The sequence below is a fragment of the Lipophrys pholis genome (genome assembly GCF_963383615.2).
Source record: "Lipophrys pholis genome assembly, chromosome: 19".
NCBI lineage: Eukaryota > Metazoa > Chordata > Actinopteri > Blenniiformes > Blenniidae > Lipophrys > Lipophrys pholis.
The window spans coordinates 15,880,565-15,904,863 of NC_137647.1; the positions used below are offsets into that span (position 1 = coordinate 15,880,565).

At 39.7% G+C, this 24,299-nt stretch overlaps 1 protein-coding gene across 3 annotated transcripts; it reads left to right on the plus strand.

Moving 5' to 3' along the window:
- Positions 1–5,411: 5,411 nt before the first annotated feature.
- On the plus strand, positions 5,412–23,584 carry LOC308124916 (hemicentin-2-like). 3 transcript variants are annotated; one of them, XM_080488307.1, is made up of 14 exons: positions 5,412–5,591; positions 6,838–7,110; positions 7,183–7,500; positions 7,691–7,912; positions 7,999–8,226; positions 8,314–8,577; positions 12,276–12,551; positions 12,625–12,777; positions 13,945–14,163; positions 14,358–14,600; positions 20,358–20,633; positions 20,729–21,058; positions 21,174–21,437; positions 21,633–23,584. In XM_080488307.1, exons 1-14 carry the CDS (start codon positions 5,534–5,536, stop codon positions 21,788–21,790), a joined length of 3,282 nt encoding a protein of 1,093 aa, XP_080344433.1. In that variant the 5' UTR covers positions 5,412–5,533; the 3' UTR covers positions 21,791–23,584. The 3 variants fall into 3 exon arrangements, with proteins under 3 accessions (XP_080344433.1, XP_080344434.1, XP_080344435.1); XM_080488308.1 differs by lacking the exons at positions 13,945–14,163; positions 14,358–14,600; XM_080488309.1 differs by lacking the exons at positions 20,358–20,633; positions 20,729–21,058; positions 21,174–21,437; positions 21,633–23,584 and adding an exon at positions 16,227–16,544.
- The last annotated feature ends 715 nt before the right edge of the window (positions 23,585–24,299 follow it).

The window sequence follows — 24,299 nt, forward strand, 5'->3', positions numbered from 1 at the left end:
AGAAAATACACCTTCTGATGTGTGGTAGTGTTTAACATAACCCACTCCTCGCTGTGATTTTAACACGCTTCCTACTGTTTGTGGACTCCTGGCGGTTGTCCACTGTAAATCTGATATTTCCTGCTTGTTATCTTGTTCCTGCATGTGTGAAATCTGATAATGATTGCAACAGAAGATTTCCATGTCTAATTAAGTATGTGCTCTGACTTTGGCAAACAGTGACATGATGATAAGGGTGAAAACACAATTACAGGCTTTTGTTGATCATGAAGACCCTGCAACACAACACATCTGGGGTTTATTTGTTAGTTTAGTTTGAGTTTACAAAATATAAATATATTTAAATATAAATATATTTAAATATATTTATAAATATAAATATAAATATAAATATAAATATAAATATAAATATTAATAATAATGATGATGATGATGATGATGATGATGATGATGATGATGATGATGATGATGATGATGATAATTAAAAAAAACACTGCCAATAATATCTAGTGCAACACTGTAAAGATAATCTGTTCATATTTATTTTCAAAGTGCTTCATGTGTCACATTCTGTGAGCTTTTCATCAAACTTGTTCCACTGTCATACCATACAAAATATCTGCAGTAACCCTAAAACTAGATAACCCCCATCTTCATAAACAAATAGTTTCTGTGTATTATCTGGTATTGTATGATTCTTTTTTACCTTGTACAGTACTTTAAATGATTCAAATAGTCAGCAAATTTTAAATAGCTGTGACTGCAAAAATAAATGTAACATAACATACAGTACATACAGTACATACAGTACATACAGTACATACAGTACATACATACATACATACATACATACATACATACATACATACATACATACATTAGAACTGGTTGTCTCACTTGGAAATTGCACCATTTCCCCCTGTACAAAGGTCAAATTGTCCATAACCAAGACACTTATTAAGATTAAAAATTGAAAGTGCTGTAGGGGCTAGTAAAGTAGTGGAAAAACTGCTAATTTAAAGACATTTCTGCAGCAACTCTACTTTCACTTTCATGATATTGTCACATATCAACCATGAATATACATCGTACTATGTCAACATTGCACTATTTTATCTACATGCTGGCATGTTGATTTGATATGGTGACATCGCTATGCTCATGCAGCCCCTCTTCTGACCGCATGCTGCGACTCCTATTAAACAGACAATTGAGACCAAATCAATTTGATGGCCAAAGCAGTATTTATTTATTTTTTGTTATTTGTTTGCCATAGAGTCTTCAAGCTTGAACAACATTTGATCAAGTTGAGTTTTGATATGTGTTGTAATATTGTAGCAACTGTCATTTCTCACAGAGGCTGTGAGTGCAGACACAACTGGAACAGAGTAACTTCTGGGAATCCTTCCAAGCACGTCTGCATGATATCAGATGTAATGTATATACAATACCCTTCCCCACAGCACTCCAGAATTGACCTATGTTCAGGTTAATGGTGGGAGAAGAAGAATGTCTTTGCCAGGGGAATTTGTCTTTCTCAGGCCTGCGGTATGTGAGAGTTTAACTTTCAGTGTGATGTCTAAACATAATTAGTTTTAAATAAAAGATCATTTTCTCTGAAATCTCTTCAAGATAAATCCTTTAAACAAAATTGAGGAATGGGGATAAAAAAGAAATTATTTTACATGAAATACATTTCCAGTATCTTTTTTTTAAGAACATACATTGTCTTGAAAATACCAGGAGAGACGGAAAGGATCCGTGGAAACAAAGAAACCGGCTCCTTCAAATTTCCACATTTCAATCACCAAGACTTCAACACTGATATTGTGGCACACTGAATTTCTTGATGTCTGGACGAAATAGATTTTATTAGAATAAATGCCCCATTGCTTGGCCTCTTGAAGTATGGAAATATCCCTCAACACCACCGTAGAGATTAAACGTGTCATAGTTAGTTGGTTAAACAATAACATAAATAGAGAGAGGGTGAGACGAAAACACCTGGTTGCTATGCAAACAAAGATTTTCCCCTGAAAGCACAAGGCCACTCTATCAGAGGTCCAACAAGTCATTAGTCTGTGGATGTTACAGGATCTGTATTTAGACCTCCAGCAGTCAAGTGTTTTTCCTTGTCTTTTTTTATTGCCATTCTGTCACAGCCATTTCCTCTTTGCCACAGGAAAATGTTTATAGCTGTAGCATCGTATCCTGGTGTTCCTGAATCCACACAACTCGTGCCTTTGATGCATCCCGTGGCTGCATGCAGTGGTGGAAAGTTACTGAGTGTCATTATAAAAGTGCTGGAGTGCAATTTGCAAATGCATCTATGTTACTTGAGTGATTAATTTTTACGTCTGAACATCACGAAGAGCATCATTTATTTTGTATATTGTACCTCAGTGACGGCTAACTACTAGAGAACAAACGGCCTGATTTGCTAAAAGTAAAAGTGTGCTAAATGGATAGCTCAGGCAATTAGATTGTGTTTCCATTTCGTGGGCAATTCCACCGAAATAACACAATGAGTGCCAACATGCAAAATGAGAGTCTGTGTGTGTTAGCCCCTGTTTACACCAGAATTCTGTGGTGGAAACTGCTTCGTTTTCATGTTTATTTGCTCAATTTCACGATGGAGTGATTAGATTGAGCGCTGAGCATCCACAGCCACAACAACAAATGGGATACAATGGAGTTGAACATTTGAGTGGAAAAACTCATCAACCGTAATAGAGCGTGAGACCAAATGAATTAGAATTTGGCAAAAGGCCCACTGAGGCTGTCCTCTTCGCAGATCATCGTCCACTAGTGTGCATCTGCATATGATCACATTTGAACTCGAGATCAGCCCCACGAGTGCGTAAAATGTCCTCATCGAGAGAGCGTCTCAATTCTATTGGTTTGGTCTGAGGGTCTACGTGAGTTGAATTTGCATGTTCTCCGTATGCATGGGGAGTTCACACAGTCCACACTTAGGAGAATTTTGGTCCTAAATTGCCTGTAGGTGTGAATGTGATTGTGTGTGTCGGCCTGTTTGTGTCTATGTTTTTGCCCTGTAATAAACGGATGTGCATTGCCTGTTGCCCATTGTAACCTCTCGCTGCCTTCAACTCTAAGGTAGACAAAATCAATCTTTTTTTTTTTGTTTTACTGAGTATGTCATGCTTGAATTTTACTTCTCCCAGACAGTTTCTACATTGCTGTTTCAGCACCTAATTATAAAATATGAATGCTTCTTCTGCCAGTGGCCACTTTCTTGGAAATCACATAGTTTATTTTCTCATTCTTTCCAGCTTTTATCAATACAATGGCTGGGAATTCCTTTCCATGTATCACTTTCCTTTTTAAAAGACAATGAATACTTCTCCCCTGTGTGGAATATTTGTTTTGGAGGATGAATTAAGTGTTGAGGTGAGTTGTGTCAAAGATTAATTCTTTCCTGTTTTGTGATTCAGTTGTCTTTCGGCTCAGTTTTAGTTGTTCTGTGAATCTAGCTATTAATTTCCAAATGTATTGGGTCCATGTATTAGATATTTCAACAAAAAATGTATTGCACAAGAGCTGCCATTTTTTTTCACACCAACAATTATTATGTGAGTCAGTTGTGTAAATATCTGCCGCACAGTCAGTACAAATGGCCTGGAAATCCTTCAGGGGCATCAGTTCCCTGCACGTCTCTACACAAAAGCAGGAAGTACTGGTGGTAAATGAAGGTGATAGTGATCACAGTGTTGGTTTGATAGATTCCAAAATACTCAGTGCGCTTCTGATCGCCTCTGTGGCGTTTGGCAGCACTTTGTTCAGCTTTCAGTTCCTCTGATGTTGTTATTGGGAAACACAGACCTCTTCCATCAAAGCTCAGAACTGGCATGAGAGCATTTGTACTTGAATGAAATCTTAATAGCAACAAACTGAGAGGGATTTTTCTTTTTTCATTTATTTGTTCAGCGTGTGTGTTTGTGTGTGAACCGAGAGCGCTTGCGACATGACTGGAATTTCAATGCTTGTTTTCAAAGCCTCCCGTGTGGCACATCTTCTTTCACCTCCTCCCTCTGCTCCCATTTGATGGACTCCTCAAGGCCTTTGGCCTCCACTGGATTAAAGACTATCACTTTGTGCAGCTGTTTATTATCAGCACTCACTTTCCCTTGTTCAGCGACAGCGTTCTGGTGTTTGTTCATCATTTCTGTGGGTCAGAGGAGCTCAGGAAGGATGTGATTATTATACGTGTCTCTTCTACCCTCCCACAGGCTCCGTCTTTGCCTCCACATTTGTTATTTATCGTGGGAGATTTGCCTCCCAAGAATTCATTATCCTGAAGTGAGTCAGCATCAGCAATCTGAGCGAGTCCGGGTAAATGTGTCTCCATTTCAAAGGAAACTGAGCGCATATCTGGGAAACCTGCACTAGGTTACAACAGGATATGACTGAAGGTGAGAATGTGGAAAGTCCAGTGTTACTATTTGCTTCATCCGAAAGGAAAAGGCAAAGAAAACGTTGTAAGACATAGATCACTTTTGTTTCTCTTTACATCAGACATGGTTCAGCAGTGATTAAAATAAACCTAATCCTCATTTTGGCCTGAAAGAATTCTGTCTAAAATATGCACGCATGGCACTGGTGGAGCTGCTGATGTGTGGGTGTGAATCTATGCGCTTGTTGACCTTAAGATGTGTGGGCATAATGAAGGCTCCCAACATGCATACAAAACACTTTTCTCCGCTGAGAAAAAAAAAAAAGGAGCCCAATTTTCATCACCACTGTGTTCCTCGCATTTTATTATCAAATAAAAAACATATGTGTATACAGTAAAATGTGTACAGAGTTATTGCTTTGAATGCACAACATAGAGCTAGTAGTTTTTGTGACACAACCATTTGTTGTCAGTCAGTCAGTCAGTTAGTTAGTTAGTTAGTTGTCTTTTTGGTTGATTGTTGCATAAAAGAAAAGCCTGGATTTGACCAAGAATGTCAACGATTTGTTATATGCAATCATGATAAAGAGGAAGATATCTGTATTATACCCTAAAGAAGAGTTACCTTTTCACCTTTCATGCCTGATGTCTGATTCTTTTGGTGTTGATTTGTTGCAAGTTCGAAGGCCTAAATACTAAAGATTTGTCAAAAATGTAAGAAATGTCAATTCTAGGAAGGACAAGAAAAAAACATTTCTTAAGTTTTCTTGAGAAATTTGCAATGAAGGTGTGTTTGCAACTAACATGTTGTAATTCTATGGTAGGCTGTGTACCATCGTCTGACTCATGAATTATGAATTACAGGAATACAGAAATATCCCACACACAAACTACCAACTGTCCAATCTCTCTCCCTCTCACCCCTCCTCTCTCTCTCTCTCTCTCTCTCTCTCTCTCTCGCTCTCTCTCTCTCTCACTCACTCTCTGTACTTTCTTCACTTTCTGCGTTGGCTCATTGGATCAGCAGAGCACAGCCCCAGCAGAGGCACACAGCAGAGCTGGGAGCTGGAATAAAGGACAGAAGGAACATTGTTCAAACCAAATGCGTAAACATATCCAATGAGTGAGAGTAGGTTTTTTGTTCTCCTCTTCGTGGGGCTCATTCTCATCGTGACAGGTAGGCTCCGTTTTTACTTTCACTGCTCAAACAATGGCACACAATGTATTTTCTTCAAGGGTGCATGCTATGAATATAAACTTTTTGGTTTAACACATCACATATGGTGTCAGGTTCTGCAGAGAGGCACATGTTTAAGGGTTGAACAGGTGAAACAGTTGGGATAGTACTTGGCACTGAGGCAAAACTCAGAGGGGAGCTGTGTCATGTGAGCAGAAACAGATGCATCGAGAGCAAACAGTGTTACAACAAATGACAGAAAGAGAAAAGGAAAAAAAAAGTTTTGCAGTTGATTGTTATCAGGTGTGGATAAGAAAGTTTAGTCAGTTTTTCCATAACTTCCCCTCGAAATGAAAGGACTCGTGATGAAATTTGACTTCATAAACTATATATTTCTTTGGATTGGTAATATTAAATTAATCTGAATTTAGAAAAAAAAAATCTTTCAACAATGAGCCTCTTGATTTGTGGTGTGCTGGAAAAGACTGATATAAATTAATATTCTATTCTATTCTATTCTATTCTATTCTATTCTATTCTATTCTATTTTGAAATCTCAATTAAAACACAATTCATATTTAAAGGGTAGACTCCTTTGAAAGCAGAAGATCAGGAAAAAAAGGCAACAGGTGTTAATAACAACAGTTGTTAACTTCTGTTTCAGCTATACTGTTAAATTGCTCATATCTATTTGATTATCACAGCTGTAATGTAAATAATTGGTACATTTATTTAGTTATTCATTATTGTTCTGTGTCATTCTTTTAAATTAAACTATCATTACCCTCTCATACTTGTTTGGCTTCACTTTCACTTCATGTGACCTTTTCACCAAAATAACACCCCATTGTCTCCTGCTCGTTGGCCACAAATGGCTTATTGTGGGGTTTCAAAGAAGGTCAAATTTATTTAGAATTATGGGAATTGAGATTTCGTTGTTAAAACCAAATTGTAGACTATTTTTTCGCCTCACAATTATATATATCTGTTAAGCTTAAAGGCTTGAACCATCAATGATAAATCATGCATATTTAATTGAATTGAATTGAATTTTGTATTTTAGTGAGGCTTTTCTTTGAACTACAATATTTGTCATCCGTCTTTTATGTTAACTGTTATAGACACAAATCTTTTGGCAGTACGCAAAAATCACTTATTGCAACGAAATGTTGGGGGGTTTTTTTGTTTTAGTTTTTTTAGGCAATTGTACAAATATGACACATGCACTTACATTCCCATGTTGTAGGTGTGAACACCTCCTGTCCCATTGAGCTGAGCCCCCCCAGTGTTGTGGTGAAATATGGAGACCCGGTCACAATCAACTGCAGTACATCGATGAGTGACCACGATGGTATCGGCTGGGAGGCTTCACAGGGAGGCACAGGTCTGCAGAAGGTCAACGTTTTGCCCTGGACGGTGGACAGTCTAACGCAATGGAGTATCTCTCCCATGTGCTTTTATTCCACATCTTATCCCACCAATGAACAATGCAGCATCAGCCCTGGACTTGTGCTTTACAGTAAGTCTTGCTTGCTGCTGGAAGCGAAAATGATATAATGACTGCGTCTCCTTACTACTTCCTGTTCTCCAGCATTTCCAGAAACAATCGGCATCGGTGGCAACAGCGGTGAGATGGAGGAAGGGGAGGAATCTGTCTTCACATGTAATATTTTACATGTAGCGCCAGTTCAAAATCTCTCTGTAACCTGGTTCAAAGGAGATACAATCCTCCATAGAGAGACTTTTATTGATTCCACAAAGGAACCAGTCAGTAAGTTTCCTGTACTTAAATTCACACCAACTCGAGAGGACAGTGGCAGTGTGGTCAGATGTGAGGCGCACCTGGACCTTGGACTCGACGGCCCGAACATCAAAGTGTCTTCAGAAGAGTATGTAGTTACAGTCTTTTGTGAGTAGATCTTTTTTTGCTTTTTTTTTGCTTTATTATACAAATTTGGCACCAAATTCATGTTTTATGTGTCTACTAACAGAAAACTCAATAACCAGCCACTCATTACTCAATTACATCAAAGCTGCTTTATTTCTCAAATTGAAAATCACACTGTGACGCCATTTACTCTTTTTCTGCCTCTTCGTAGTTGGACCAGATGTGTCGTGTCATCTTGTTGAGATCACAGAAGGTCAACTTTTGGAAGACAAATGCGCTGTGACAGGAAATCCGACCCCCACCGTAACATGGCTTCAAGACGGACGGCTCGTCAACTTGTCCCTCCCTTTCAGAAGGGAAGATGCAGGGAGGTACATAGTCAAAGCTGAAGGATTAACCATGGTCAAGAAGGCAATCACATTTACTGTTTTATGTGAGTGTCACCCTCTGGCTTTACAATTCATTACAAGAGAGACTAGGCTACACATTACTCAAGGGTTATTGTACTTTTCCCCTCAGATGGGCCAGAGTTGACATGTCCAAGCACATATACTGCACTTGAGCATGCTGTTCACAACCTGACCTGTACTGTGGAGGGCTATCCAAGACCAAAGACCATCTGGTACAAAGATGGTGAGGAGGTAGAATTTACTGAAAGGTTAACAAGAAGGGATGCAGGACAATACGTGATCACAGCATCAAATAGTCTGACAACCGTCAATTCCACAGTGGACGTCGTGGTTTTGTGTAAGTCTTAAATTAGTCAAGTTATAATATTGTATTTGCTTTTTTTGTTGTTGCTGTTCTCACATGGTCTACATTTTTGTCTTGCAGACCCGCCATCAGAAATTGTCGAGCTTGAAGACTCTGAAATCGACGTTGGAGCCGATGTGTGGCTGAAGTGTACCTCCATGAGTAACCCACGACCCAAATACTCCTGGACTTATTACCAAACAGACAATGTGATGGAGGAGAGCGAAGATGGAGTGTCCCGCCTGATCATCCACAATGCTACTGCACACAACATGGGCACATATACATGTCGGGCCAGGAATGTTAAAGGCACTGTTTACAAAACTGTCACGGTCACTGTGAATGGTAAGTTCAGTCAAAGTTATATGTTGTGTAGTGAAGCAGCATGGAAACATGGTTGATGAGATGGTTGATGAGATGGATTAGTGCAACAACAAAAAAAAAATCATCTTAATTATCTGATCCATTATTAGTTTCCTGGACCTCAGCATTCAAATTAATAGAAAAAAATAACTTACCTATGTACTTACTTACTGATGAGACGAGGCGAGACGAGACGAAATGAGACAATTTATTTGTCCCACAATAGGAAAATATGCATTGTTGCAACAGCATGTAGACAGTACTGGAAGTATGTAAAGGGTACAAATGATAGTAATAAGTAATCAAAACTAAAACAACAGTTAAAATGATAAAAAAATGAATAAAACCCTGATAATATTCTTACACTGTCGCATGATAATCTTGGTAGTGATTGTAAGTACACCAGAGATTATGGCATTGTTGCACAGAATTAACAGAATTAATATATGAAAAATGTATATTGTGCACAAGAAAACAATGAAGGACATTAAAAAGTGCTGTGCATCCAATTGTCCAGGTTTGGGGGTACTTGGGTATCATTCATTAATTTATTTGTGTTTATCACTTTAAAGATCTATTCTCTGTGCTCTCAAAGTAGCTCAAATAACCCAAAGAATTACTCAAACGTCTGAAGTTGCCTGTATCAGTAGCTAGAAAGTGGAAACTCAGAACTTCCCACTTCACGGTGCTTCCAGAAACAAATATGATGCCACTTACTGCAACAATATTTGTACATGAGTATTTATTCCTTGGTCAAAAAACGAGACTCCAACATAATTTCCCAGCTACTGAAATCAGCACCCATTCCAAATGTGTCAGAGTAAAGTGTGTTAGTAGGATAATGACCTCACGAGAAGATCATCAGAGAGAGAGAGAGAGAGAGAGAGAGAGAGAGAGAGAGAGAGAGAGAGAGAGAGAGAGAGAGAGAGAGAGAGAGAGAGAGAGAGAGAGAGAGAGAACTCAGACTTGAAGCTGTGACATTCAACCTCTAGAGCAGGGGTGTAAAACACACATATATAAATATATATATATTTAGTTCAGAGTCCCGATACATCCCAATTTCTTATTGAGTGGGCCAAACCAGTAAAATAACAACAACAACAACAACAACAATAATAATAATAATAATAATAATAATAATAATAATAATAATAATAATAATACATTTTATACACCCAAGGTCACTTTACATGACATATTAAAATTGCAGGTAAAAACATATTAGTACAACAAAAACATACTTTTACGAAGAATAGGCTTGTCTATAAAGACACATTTTTAGGTGAGTTTTAAAAGAGTCCAGGGATTGAATGTTTCTTATGTTGGGTGGGAGGGAGTTCCAGAGGTGGGGGGCTAAGCGGCTGAAGGCTCGGGACTCCATGGAGTTTATGTGGACCAGAGGGAGATTGAGACAGAGAGAGGAGGCAGATCTGAGCATGTGGCCGGGTGTGTGGATGTGGAGGAAGTCCATGAGGTATGGAGGAGAGAGGTTATGGAGGGCCTTGAATGTCAGGACTAAGATTTTGAACTGGGTGCACTGTTCGATAGGAAGCTCGTGGAGTTTATGAAAAACTGGTGTTAAGCAATGAAAGGTGAGGGTGATGACGCAGGGCCAGCGAGAGTTTATGAAGAGATTTGAGAGGCAGACCAGACAGAAGGGAACTGCAGTGGACTACTGGCGGGAGGTGACCAGAGCGTGGACTAGTGTGAAGGTGCTGCTGGGTGAGAGTGAGGGGCAAAGGCGAAAAATATTGTGTAGGTGGAAGTAGGCTGACCGAGTGAAGTTATTGACGTGAATAATATATAACAATAGTGGCATTATACCCTGTAGATTTAAACTTGAAAGTTTTTCTTTGTCGTGGAGCAAAGTATATTTGAAAATGTCTATATTTTCGCAATTCCAAACAATTACTGCTAAAAGTTACTATAATCTCAACAAGAAGGCAATTTTAATGATACATTCAACCTTCTACTCTAGCTGTTTTTACGAACTTACCCTGGCAGCATATCTTCCGTGAGCATTTGACAGCAACAAGGTAGCTATCTTTCATGGCAGCATCAGTGATATCTCAGCTTGGGTCACACTGTTGTGTTGTGTTGTGTCTGCTACCCTTGAGAAAATAGTTTTTTGCTTTTTTTAAAATCAACATTCTCTTAGAAATATTAACAATTTTCTTGGTGGTTTGGCCGTCCAGATTGGCGTTTTTCGCAGGCCGGTTTTTGGCCCACGTACCTTGTGTTTGATATTTTTACGACTGAGAGTACTAACCACTACACCACTATGCCATAGCATAGTATTCTACACTGGGCTGGTATGGTTACACCTGCTGTCAGCATGCCATTTGCATGCTCCCTCAAAACATGCAACTTCTGTGGCATTGTGCTGTGTGATAAAACTGCACAGTGTCCTTCCTATAATTTATTTACCTGTGCGACATTCCTGCTGTCCAAACAGCATCTTGATAGGCCATTTGGATGGATTATACAAATTTAGAACAATTTGACAGCAAGTGTTGCGTTTATATTTTTGTTCAGTGTATGTGGAAAATCCAGTCGGTTTATTAGAATTTTCCAGAAAACACAGAACAGCAGAGATTTCCCACAAATTTGACTAAGGTTTTTCCATCATGCATTAAGAGATATAACATACGCCATTGTAACTACTTCAATTTTATCATGAACTTTTTTTTTTAATTGTTATTAAGAGCTCCAGTTAATTGCATTTCTCCTGGCCTCATAAAGGAAAGTTTGTAGCTCAGCTGCTGCATTTATAGCCTCTCGGTTGGAGTTTATGTCGGGGGGCGGTGCGGAGGGGCGCACGGCGCACTGCTCGCGCGGCGTTACGCTCACTGGGCTGCGGGGCGGCGCGGGGCGGTGCGGGGTTTCGGAAGAGCGGTAGCTTTAGCTTAGCTCTCACCCGAAAAGTCAACAAGTCTCCGCCGGCTGAGGTGAAGCCGGAGAAACTGAATCCTAACGGAAGAGGGGCGACAGCTGTCGGAGTGAAAACATAAACCCCCTCAGAGACAATGGAGGACCTCGGCTCGCTGCGCCTGCTTTCGCTCCTTCTGACTTTAGAGCTGCTTTGTAACGGGACACAGTCGCGTAAGTTTGTGTCACTTCAGCAAAAATTTCAATTTTCCTTTGGCGTGGGGACCGACATGTCTGTCTCTCTCTTTCTCTCTCTTGTCTATTTATGTCTCCTGGGAGCTGAGCTGATTTTTAAAGCTGCAGACAGTTAAAAAGTTGTGAATGTATTGACTCATAACTGAGGAAAAACTGTTTTTTTTTGGGGGGGGGGGGGGGGGGGGGGGCATTGTAACCAATTAATGTTTTAAGCTTCCACCCACATTATTTATCTGTCATTTATTTATTTATTTATTATTTATTAGCTTATTAGTAAACAACTAATTTTACACTGTGTTGAGAGGGGGTGAATGGAGAAGGGGTGACGCATTCAACAAATATGTAGATATTGCAGTGAGGTCCAGTAGAAAGAATGGTGGGCAGCAAGTGCAGACTTCCCTCAGGGAGTGGTATATCCTTCCTGAGTACTTTCCTGCTGCCTCCTGTGATACAGCCTTTGTTTCTAAAGAACCTTTTTAAGCTGTTTTCTGATTGTAATTGATGTGTGTGTACTAAGAATGCAATAACATTTCTCCTTCCCACGTCTGATACCATAGGTGCCCTGCAAGAATGCCCAGTTAAAATAACTCCAGATACCATGGTGGTGGAATACCAAACTACAGGGCATAATGCGACATGCAGGCCGACATCCACCCGCCACTCAAATGTCAATCAGACATACTGGGAACTTGAACAGGACAACAAAAAAAGCCGAGTGTATGATGAGAGTTGGGTTCCTGACACACATAACGGCTGGTACTCAAGTCTTGCTTGTGCTGGAGAATTTACTGGGCGAGGAACTTGTCGCAGGAAACTAAAATTCATTCTTTACAGTGAGTACGCCTGGCAGTGTTCATTTTAAAACGCATTGAGCAGATTTTTCAAACTGTCTCTCGCCTCTTCCAGAAACCCCTGACAGTGTGTCCATCCATCCTGTGGATAACTCCAGCTCGGTGTTGGAGGACAGAGCGTTTCAGCTGCAGTGTGACGTTATTAACGTTGCCCCTGCACAAAAGCTCACTGTGCAGTGGTACAGAGGGAATGAGAGCATTGGACCAGGTGGGACATCTTTGTTTTTTTTTATCATGCTTTTTCTCTGACGTCCAACCAATGATATTTACATTTCCAATACAGATCACGAAAATAATTGTTAGAAAAGTTACTTAAAAAAAAAAAAAAAAACACAGCTTCACAATTACAATAAATTGGGATTATCTGAAAAATGTAATTAAATGTAAATATCACTTATCGCAATGTTGTCAGTGTTAAAATCCATCATTAATAGAATAGAAACACTTTATTAACTCTGGAGAGAAATTCTTAAGTTGACATTTTTCAGCAAACAACTATCATCAGTAATCTATCGGCAGTGATGGAAGTTGTCATAAACGTAATTAGACATATATAATATCTCATATTCACACAGTAATGTGCTCATAGGTTTTAGTTCTTGGTAATATGATTAACATCCTGTATGCACTGAAAGGCCAGTATGTACACAGCCCGTCTTTGATAAATGTTTGTGTAAAAGAGCGTCTTGGATTTTGGTAACACGACGATGATGTCACGGCAAGCGATTCATGTGTCTGCCCACGACATGGCCTGACCTCCAAAAGAACAGAGTAGTAATTACATTGCAAAGCTAGCAAATTACAAGACTAAAGAAAAAGCCCCAGTGACTCAACCGATCTGAAAAAGAAAGCATAATTGATATCGGTGCATCTCAACTGAAGAGACAGAAAACCAGCTTTTCTTGGAAGAGCTCCAGAGTGTAACTGAAGAACGGAGGTGTGTAAATGTAAGGACACTGTTTACTATTCCAACTATATTTTATCACTCATATAAAGGCTGTAAATAAAACACCAAAAGTGTCAAGTACGATCCCTTTGAAACATGAAAAGACTGTATTCATCAACTTGTGGGATTGTGAGATGTTTCAGAGAGATCAGATAAGCACATTCTTCATTGATCTACTTTGTGACAAGCCTGTCTGACGTGCCTCGCACAGATAATAACCAGGCTTCGTCTGCTCAGTGGGCCTAGTTTACAAGCTCCAAAACACAGTGAAGTGCTCAAATAATATGAACGAGCTAAACTTATTTGTTTTAATGTATTTTCTTATACATTTATCTTTTTATGAGGCATACGTGGTGCCTGTTTGTTGTCCTTTATACAACTTCCCCATTCATAAGTTAGACCTGAAAAATCTTCAATACTCTCTTTTAGGGGTGCTGAGCTTGGCAGACTGTCAGCCTGACGACGGCAGAAACTGTAATATCAGTCTAATCATGTCACCGGTAAACGTGACGTCCACTTTAAACGTCACTCTGAACCGGCTGGACAGTGGCGCCGAGTTCAGATGTGAGGCTCAACTGGACCTGGGACTTACAGGATCGCAGTCTCCTCCGAGGATGGAGTCCGTCCCTCTTAACCTCACCGTCCTCTGTGAGATCCCCTTTTCTTTCGCTGTTACAATCGTAATGCAGTTCAGTAGTTCAGTAGTTCTTCCAATAGGAAACTATGTGAAGAAACAAATACTCAATATTCTACTTTAGAAACATCATTCTAAATACATTAGCACTGAATATGTTGATTCCCTTCGTCTTCACTGTGCTTCTTTCACCTTTGTCTCTGAACAGATAAACCCACCATTAACACCACAAAGCTTCCGAAGACGATCCCACTGTTCAGAGGTTATCCTGAGGAGCTGGTTTGTGAAGCCCACGGTCGTCCCGCTCCACAGATCCAGTGGCTGTACAGCGCCGATAAAGTGGTTCAGGTGTCAGAGGGAAAACTGACCGTGTATGAGGAAGGCGTCTACAACTGCTCAGCTCGTAACGACGTGGATTCCGCGCTACACGTTGTTGAAGTAGTTTTAAAAGGTAAGGTACATTTGTCGAGAGGGATTGCTTACGCTTTCCAAAGAGAAACCTGTTGGATTAATTTGCTAAATATGCAAAGATAAAGAATCAGTTCTTGTAGGGTAACCGGATCTGTAAAAGCCATTAGATACAATTACTGGGCTCTTTGTTAGGAGAGCCTGTAACCCGGCCTGCTCATGCATTGATCTGCTCTGCTAATCCTGAAACAGCAGTGCAACGCACCGAATTCTGCTGACAGGTCAGGAACTGCAACATGTGAAAGCAGATCCTTTTGGCCTGGGTGACTTTTACTTTGTCATCATTGTTGTTGCTGCTCGGAATATCAATGGAAGGGTTGATAGTATTTGATGAGAGTGATCAGAGGTGATTTACCAGTCATGGTTCTGATAATCGGAGAATAGAAGCCTCTCACAATATAGAGAACTGCAACAATCATACCGGCAGAAGACCGTGTTTAGTTGCACTTTGATCGGCCAAGAATAAATGGAGCTGGACCATTTCATGCCCGTTGCCTTTTGGCATGTCACACAGACGCTATAGGTTCAGCATGTGGCATTGCCAGCAGCTCAGAGTCCCAACCTGCCGCAGGTCAGCAGTTCAGTCCACTTGTGTTGGTGTAATCAATCATCGTTTGGGGTGTGATACATCCTATGAATGCTGCTAATGATGTGCATCCTTTCCGGATGTCTGTTATTCAATGAGAGATGTACTTTGAACTTCCATGGCCTTCAGACTGAGTATCAGAGTGTAGTGTAGTGCCTAATAGAAGGACGCTATTCTCAGGGTCAGGCCGATGTCTTTCTCCAGTATGTTTTTCTTTTTCTTTTTAGATTTTAGAATAAATCTTAGTGAATAAGCGATAAGTCAAGGGTAAAACATTTATTATATCACACATTTTAAGAAAGCAGTTTATTGTGTGTTTAATCAATATTAACTCAAATAATAAAATATTTAGTGCAAAACAGATTCACACTATAAACGCCATATTGCTCGCAGGACAGGAGTTGTGCTTTTTTTTATTGCACATAAATCCAAGCATCTGTTCATAATAATATCTTCTGATGTTAAAACCTTTTGGATGGCCGGCATTCAACCAAAAACTGAGACTTGACGTGACACAGAGCATGTGTGGCGTGAGAACTTGCTTGTTGGGGTGTGTGAAGTGGTTCAAGATCAAGAAGTCGTTGCTCTCATAACACCATGAAAAGCCCTGATGTTGAATAACGCTTGGATGTGGTCAAGATACAGTCACGTCATCAAGGAGCAAAATCTCGAAAGAGTTTGAGAGCGAGTGAGGATCCACTCCTCTGACGATGTTCCTAATAAAGTATTTAAAATGCGAAAGTATTTTGTTTGCAATGGACCTCTAACTTCACAACAATGATGTAAGTCTAAATAGTCTCTTGTTTGCCTGAATACCATTTACGTAAATCAATTAGCTACTTTTCCACAATGACCATGAGTAGATGTAAATATTGGTGCATAACTTCTTAGAAAATAAGGAGCACGTTTCAGCTGCACGTTCAGTGTTGACTTGTTGCATGTCGAAAATGGACTATCTTGCATTGAATAATTGTATTTTTACCTTTTCATGCAATAACATGCTTTCTGTTCATTTCATTGCAGAGGACTACCTGCCCCTCATAGCTGGCTTCGTGGCTGTCACAGTAATTGTCATCTCAGTCATCTTCGTCTTCCTCTACTCAATCTACTACAAGAACACCAAGATGCGCCGCTATAGTCTCAAAAACCCCAAGCTCAGCACGCACAATGGCAACGTGGCCACAAACGGTCGGGATCTGCCGTTACCCATGACCAAACTGTCTTAGCGTCGCTTCAGAACAAACAGCTGACCACTCTGATTGATCCGCATCTCTCTGCCGACTTCAAAAACGTGTGGAGGGATGTGTCAAATGTAAGTAGAAAACAGGGTTCAAATATTTGCAAATCGCATTATTTTATTGGCAATAGAGCACAACCAACACATCAGATGGCAGTCTGCCCATTCTGAATTTCATAGCATATAAGCTCAAATAAAAACATTTGCTGCACCCTTCTGATAGCCATTGCATGGAAACAAGGAGACCAGTTTGGGGAGTTTCAGGAGAGGGATATTTTGATGTTTAGTGTGGTTTTGATCTGCTGTAGCGTTCCAGCCGCTCTCGACATTGTGAGGAGGAGATAATCTCAAACATGTATACTTCCCAGCATTCATAGTGCCTTTCCAGTTGTATCAGTTCCACTTGCTATAGAAAGTGATACAACTTCATACGAACAAGAGATGCAGACTTTTGAACTGCGTCGTGATAAAAATGAAACATGTCGTCCCTTTCAGGAAAGTAATAATTGAGATTCATTCAACCGGATGAACCTTTTCCATTTCGTCTCGTCCAAGCAATGTCATTTTAAATCGTGGGCACATATGGCTGTATGTTACAGTTTTTAATTGGCATTTGTGGATTGTTGAGTGACCTGTGAACACCGATTTCTGGAGGTGTTCTTTCACCGTTGTAGTTGTTAAAGATACAGCCTGATGTTAACCCTTTATAGACTATTTAGAAAAATACAACACCCTCTCAGTATATTTCCATATTTCAGTCAGTGTAAAACATTCTTTTTGCCATTTACGCATGATAAAATATGGTAAAAACCATTGCATTAACCTAAATCACTAATATTTCCACCTTGAAAAACTATTCCGAGCCAGATGGATTTCTCTAGTTTCCTCTCACAGACTTGTCACATGCTATTGCGTGTCACAGTCCCACTGTATGTATTATGTGATTGTCTCAAAATGCCTTAAATAGGACTTACTGAAAGCATTAGATATACACATGTAAACGTGCAGTTATTCCATGCACACATTATGATACATTTAAGTGCTTCAATAGTCAGATTGTTTACAGATTGGTTGAATCTCTGAGACTCTTCCCTTCTAAACTCCATGTTACATCTTCAGTCATGTTGCCTGTTCATCTAATTGGTTGCAAAATCCTCCTCCAGCTGGTTTTTATTAGAATCTCTCCAGAAATGTGCTGCTGCTATCACATTCAGAATGAGCTCATCATTTTATATTTTTTTTCGCCTTGCAGCATCTAATATTCTGCCTCTGTTGTGAGTGAATATGTTTTTGTGAGATTTGCCAATCATTTGAGCCTGTTCTTTGTACGTTTCACTCATCGTCCCAACCCTTTTGGAATTAAGCCGTTAGTGTTATAAGGTCTGAATCCCACTCAGACAGCAGGCAACACTGGCCTGACAAGAAATTGTTTCTTTTCCCCATAGATATCCCATTGTCATCTCCAAATCTAAAGTGACTTATACATATGAGTGTTTTATCCCCTCATTGGTTGGGCAGCCTTGGCTTGAGATGTACAAATCATGATGCACTACTGGTAATCACCTTTCTTTCACTGGAACAAGAACTCAAAATGTATATATATATATATAAATATATATATATATATATATATAATATATTTAGCATATTTAGCATTAAAGGGAATCTAAGTTAATTGCATTGCTGTTTTGGTTCACTAAGAATTGATTTGTATTAAATCCTGTCCCATTAAAATGTACTCAGTCACATTTTTATATGTAGCTCCTTCACACACCGACAGGATGTCACGCTGTGTGTTTAAACATTGTGAACCTGAAACTGCTGTGTTTTTTGTTGTTGTTGTTGTTGTTTTTTTTCTCAAACCTGACCAGGAAATACATGTTGACATTGGATATGTGAACACCAGATCAGCTTGGCAGAGTTTGTGGATATTTTTGCTTAAAAGTACAACTTGTTGGGCCTTCTGTCCTTCCACCATGTTTGTCAGCCCCTCTGCCCTCCTCTTTGAGTTTGTCATCTCTCCCTGCCTGGACCTTTTGTAATGGCACACCGCGTCAGGCTCTGGCCTTATGGGACAAATTGTCTTGTTCCACAGTTGGGTGCTTTTTAAAAAAAAAAAAAAATGACTGCAGGCATTATAGCCTAATGCTAAGCTGAACTCTAAAGTCCAGGTTAACATTTCATGTAAAAGCTAAAGTTTATTTATGAGAAACGGTGAAGAATGAAGGATTTTTGTATTTAGACTGGACTGCACACAGGATGTAAATGCTTAAGTACACCTGTATAAGACATTTGAATATGTTTGTGAATACTGCTGTAAATATTTATGACTTGTGTAAAACTGTATTTTATTATTAAAACCATGGCTTAAGAAACAGGTTGTTTTGTTATTTCATTACTGTAATATATACACACACACACACACATAGCACATCCTTAATCTAGTTTTTATTTCTTTTTTTTTTTTTATCGAAACACAAATTTTATAAATTTTCTTTCTTTTCATTGTAAGAAAGACTTTACAGGGAATCTAAAAATCTAATTCCTAGAGGTGCCAACACCCATCCTACCCAAAACGTAATCCATGAAATGTATTTTTCCTCTCAAAGAATTTTGTGTCATAATTCTGACTTTTTCCTACGAATTCTGGGATTGAAACCAGATTATTATTATAAAAAAATTTTTTTTAAGAGACTTGCTTTTCGGGGTATTTTAGAGGGCTCTAATAGTCTTCCATAGGAGGGTGCTGTTACTGCATCCAGATTTTCCAAGCTGGAAACGTTCCCGTGCTGTCGGAAAAATTGCAACTGGAGTCACATTTGAAGTACAAATTTATAAAGTTTAAGACAATTCTAGAAACACAAGTCATTTAAATGATGGAAGTGTATGAAAAACATATACATACTTAAATAATTCGCACCATTTGCTACAAATGTTCAAAAAGTAGATACTTATGAGGACGCTTAAGAGGGAATAACAGTTTTCAGTATCTGTGCTCAGATCTTTGTCATTCTGATCTCCAGGTTATAAACAACATTAGTCTGAGCTGTTTACGGACTATTCTTTTAACACAGTCCCGCCAGACCACTCCAGAAACTACCCAGACTTCTGCTGGACCTAACGCTCTGTGACAGGAAGGGTTTTTCCGAGTGTCACGTTAATGCATCCTGGTTTGGTTTTACTTTCGGGGCTTTCTGAGCTCCAAGTGAAAGGAAAGGAAAGAAAAGGAAAGAAAGCGTCGTTTGTGTGTCCGGGACAAGATTCACAGTCTCATTTCGCGGTGAAAGTGAGGCAGATTTTGTGAAAGAATGATTTTTCTCCTTATTCTCAGCGGCATATTCGCTTGCACAGGTAGTCTACCTCTCTCTCTCCCTCTCTCTCGCTATGTGTTGTCTGTGCGAGTTGTTGCTTTCTTCGGATATTAAATGTCATTATTTTTTTGTATCTGATCGTTGGAGCGCCAGCTCTCTGGAGAGCCTACGCCCATATTCTCTAAGTCCGCTTCAAACATGATGGCCATGTGTCTCTTTTTGGTGTTTTACTGACTTTTATCAGCAAGAGGAAACAATTTACCTGCGTGGTTTTGTGGATCATTTATGGGTTTAACTGCATATTGAAAATCATTGTTCAGACTGTGCTCTGCTCGTCATAATCTGAAGTTTCTTTCATGTGGAATTCCACACTTAACGAATTGGTTCTTATGAAAATGAATTGTAATTGACATTGCAAGGGATTTGAAACATCGGGATTTTAATCATTGTGTGTGTGTGTGCGTGTGTTTGGGGGGGGGGGGGGGGGGGGGGGGGGGGGGGGGGGGTAGTGACCGGAGCATGGAGTCCTCCAATAATAATACAGAATATTAAATAATCCCATCACTTGTGACTTTATTTACTTGAAGTTACTTTGCGTCTTTGCAGGAAAGCTTGTGAATGCCTCGTGCGTGTTGAAGATGAGCCCTCCAAGAGTGATGGTGAGCTATGGAGACCCTCTATCGGCCACTTGCAGCTCAATCAGTGAGATAGAGGGAATAGGCTGGGAGTCTACCTATGGAGGGACGGGCCTTCAAAAAAATGTCTCTTCTTTGAACTTGGACATCAAGTCTGTGGCGACCTGGGAGTTGGCGCCACAGTGTTACGCTAGCCTGCTTAGTGATGGATCACAGTGTATAGAAACATTGGCGGTCACAGTTTATAGTAAGTAAGATGGTTTGTATATTTTGATAATTCAATACCACTGATGTGGCTATTTGTCATTGTTTCTTTTTTTTTTTCTTGACTTTTTATTGCAGAACTGCCAAATAGTGTGTCTATGTCTCAGCTCTCTGGTGAAGGAGGCCCCATGGTGGAGGGCCAACAGTATCAGATGAAGTGTGACATTGTCAGTGTTGCACCACTAAATAAGGTGTTTGTAAATTGGTACAAAGGCAATAAGATCTTCTCTACTAATACATTTGAAGATCCCCGGCCTACACCAATGGATAGATCGTCTGTGTTGAGTCTGTTTGCCGACAGAAATGACAATGGAATTGACATCTGGTGCGAAGCAAAGTTGAAATTGGGATCGGCTGAAGAGAATCCACCTCCAGTGTCTTCAAAATCACAAAAACTGACTGTTCTTTGTGAGTTTTATGTTTTTTAATCATTGTTTTTTTTTTTCAGTACAACAGTAAGGTTTGTAGGTAAATACTGATTCATTTTCTTTTCCTTGTATTTTTCTCTTTTGATTTCATGTAGATCCACCAACTTTTGACAAACCCTCGAATGAGACTGTGGAGCTTCCGGCTGGCAAGACTGTCAGTTTAAACTGCACAGCCATGGGAAATCCCATGCCTGTGTACAGGTGGGACTTTCCAGACCCCACTCTAGAGGCAAATGGACAAAAGGATGTCGGTGAGCCCATTCTGACCCCAGCCTTCCAGATGCCAGGGACTTACGTCTGCACAGCCTCTAATGCGCTCGGAAACCGCACCAAATATTTCTCTGTCGTCAACGCTTCAGGTAAGTTAATGTTACTTCATTCATTTTTACATCTCATCTTCCTCAGTTATTGTTTACTACTGTTTATGCTGTTGAATCACAGTATGAAGCTATTCTAGTGGCAATCATCTGCCTTAAACTTTATTTAGGGATGTTTATATGCAGAAAGAAAGTGTAAACAGATGAGCTGGTAACAATAACTTCTATTTCCCACAGAGGATCGAAGAACCTTTGCAGCCATACTTGGAGTGTTTGTTATAGCGGGAGTCCTCTTCCTCATTTCTGGCCTGTTTTTTGTGACACAGAATGGCACATTTTCTTTCAACAAAAACAACTACATCCCGGGACAGCCTACCTCATCGGGGCCAGTATAACGCTGACTTTTCCTTATTCAATTGCGGATGGGTGTGTTATGAAAATGTTTTCGTAAAAGGCCTTTTTTGCGGCCTCGGGTGTCTATCTGGTGTCTATCTGTTCTGCAAGCACAATCATTGTTTTTCTGCTTTGGCCTGACAGTTGTAGCTTCAAAAATGCATACAGTATGCTCAACAGCCATACTCAAAGAATCAATATTGTTCATAGGACCAGAAAGTGTTCAGGTGAACTGTAGTTATTGCAAATCGGTGAATATTCGCAGCAGACGAGGAATCAGATTTCTTTCCTGCACTGATTCTCTTTTGGAAGCATGAGTCAGTCAGTTTGAATTGTCAAAGCTGCTTCCTGACCTTTTTTGGAGAGCTTTTCCTCACAGCTACTTTCTGTTTCAGTTTTGCTCTGTCTCTGGATTGAATCATTTTCCATTTACATCATCGGTACGGAGAGGGATCTCATATTTCATGGAACGTTGTACATTCCGCAGTTTTGGTCCGGCACATTTGCACATCATTGACTAAAAATGAATTAAAATGTATACAATTGTAGCTAAACCAAAGGACATTGATATTCAATTCTGTAGCTTTACTGAGCCTTTTTTAAGTATTTTGTATTTTTTTCAGGGCTTGCACTTAGAGCTTGGTTAGGTCTGATAAACCCACTGTATCCGACTTGCACCAAATAAATGGTCAATTTATCGGAGCAAAACTGGAGCCACGTGTTTTTCTCAGGGCCTTGAATAGATTGTATGCTGTTTGTCATTAAAAACACGTCTATGTCGGATACATGAGCAATAAAAAAATTGGATTATCAGTTTGGATTTGTCAGCTTATTTTATATCTTTGGTATACTACTAACAATTGGGAGAAGCTGTATTTTGGTATTATGTAACAGTTAATGCAACCACTATTATATGCTTATTGTCCAGATTATTACCTTGTTTTTGTGTATTGTTTCCCCTACAAGAAAAAACACCACTTTGTGACCCCTTAGGACACAGGAACCACTACTTTTTTAATTAATATCTTGAGTTTGAAAAACATTTAAATACAGTTACAGAGTGCGGTGATACCTGTGATGTGCGATAATGAATGTTTTACTATTGATGGTGTACGTGTCAATGCATTGTGGACAAACTACGTTGCCTCATTTTTTTTACAATGAATTGTTATAGCTTTCACATGTTGAAATATATTTGTATCCATAATTGACTGAATGTGCCCCTTCCTGTTATGTGCCTACATTTTTCTATGATAAAACAATTGGTCTCATTGTGGAGGAGACCTGAATATTAAAATATGTATTAGTGACTCAGATTGCCTAATGACTAAAATCTGCACTTGAAAAGCAAACATTTGATTTGCAGTAGCTGTAAAAGTGAATCAAAGACATTGTTTAAAAAAAAAAAAGGGGGGGGGGGGGAATAATTCATGTATGATGGGTGGTTCATTCATGATGTGTATGTGTGGCTCATGTGTCACTCGCTGGATAGAGCCAGCTTCTCTGTCAGTGACGTTAGGCAGAATACTGAGTGAGTCGAAGTCAAACCAGCGCCTGTGTTTCCCTGCCACCTTTTGTCAATCTCTTGGACCTCTCTCTCTCTCCCTCTCTCTCTCTCTTTCAGACTGGCTTACATTATACACAGTTGAGACTGCAATACTAATTAGTTCTTAACAAAGTGAATGTAAAGGAGAGTCTCTGGTATCCTGCCTGTCGTTGCCAATAAGCCTTTTTTTTCTGACTCTTTGTGCTTTAATTTAGTCCCTGTCATTTCAACTAAAGATTTTTTACCCGTCAGTGCTGTTTGTGTATGCTCCGACTGTGTTGCCATAACAACCTGGCACAGTGGATGTTGCCCAATTAGTCATGGAGTTTGAAAACATTTTTTTATTGTAAACTCAAATGCTTAATACGTTTCTATAGGCAGCTTGTAGGAAGAGCAACATTTTCAAAGAAGCAAGTGAACTGAGTGTGAGCCGTAGCCCGTACACTAAGATTCCCAGCTGTGGTCTCCAGAAACACACCAAAAAGGCGTCCAATTACCCGCTCACTTGTACTGTAGCTGTGGTCCAAGTTGATATGCTGTGTAGCATTCTGGTCACAGTGTGAGTCTCACAAGCTACACGCTGCACAAGACCGATCCTCCTGCCTGCTGGGATTTTCACAAAGCATGGAGTTCAGAAGCAATAGGAGACAAGCATGCAAGAGGAACTAAAAACAAGCTTTTCTTCAGAGCCACTCATGAGCTGACATTAAAATGTGAGATAAGACCACCACTCCGACAGTGTGAGATAGCCTCAACCTCGCCTGAAATGTGACCAATTCGAATGTAGTTTCAGCTCAGTTGGTGTTATTAGCATATTGTGGGAGATGTACATGGCTCAAATGTTACTGAGAGGGGAAACGTTTGGTCAAAAGTAATGTTATTATTTAAACTGTTGCCTTATGAAAGAACTGAATGAGTGAGCAGTTACATATTCACTGTGTTACAGTGTTTTACATATTTGTTGA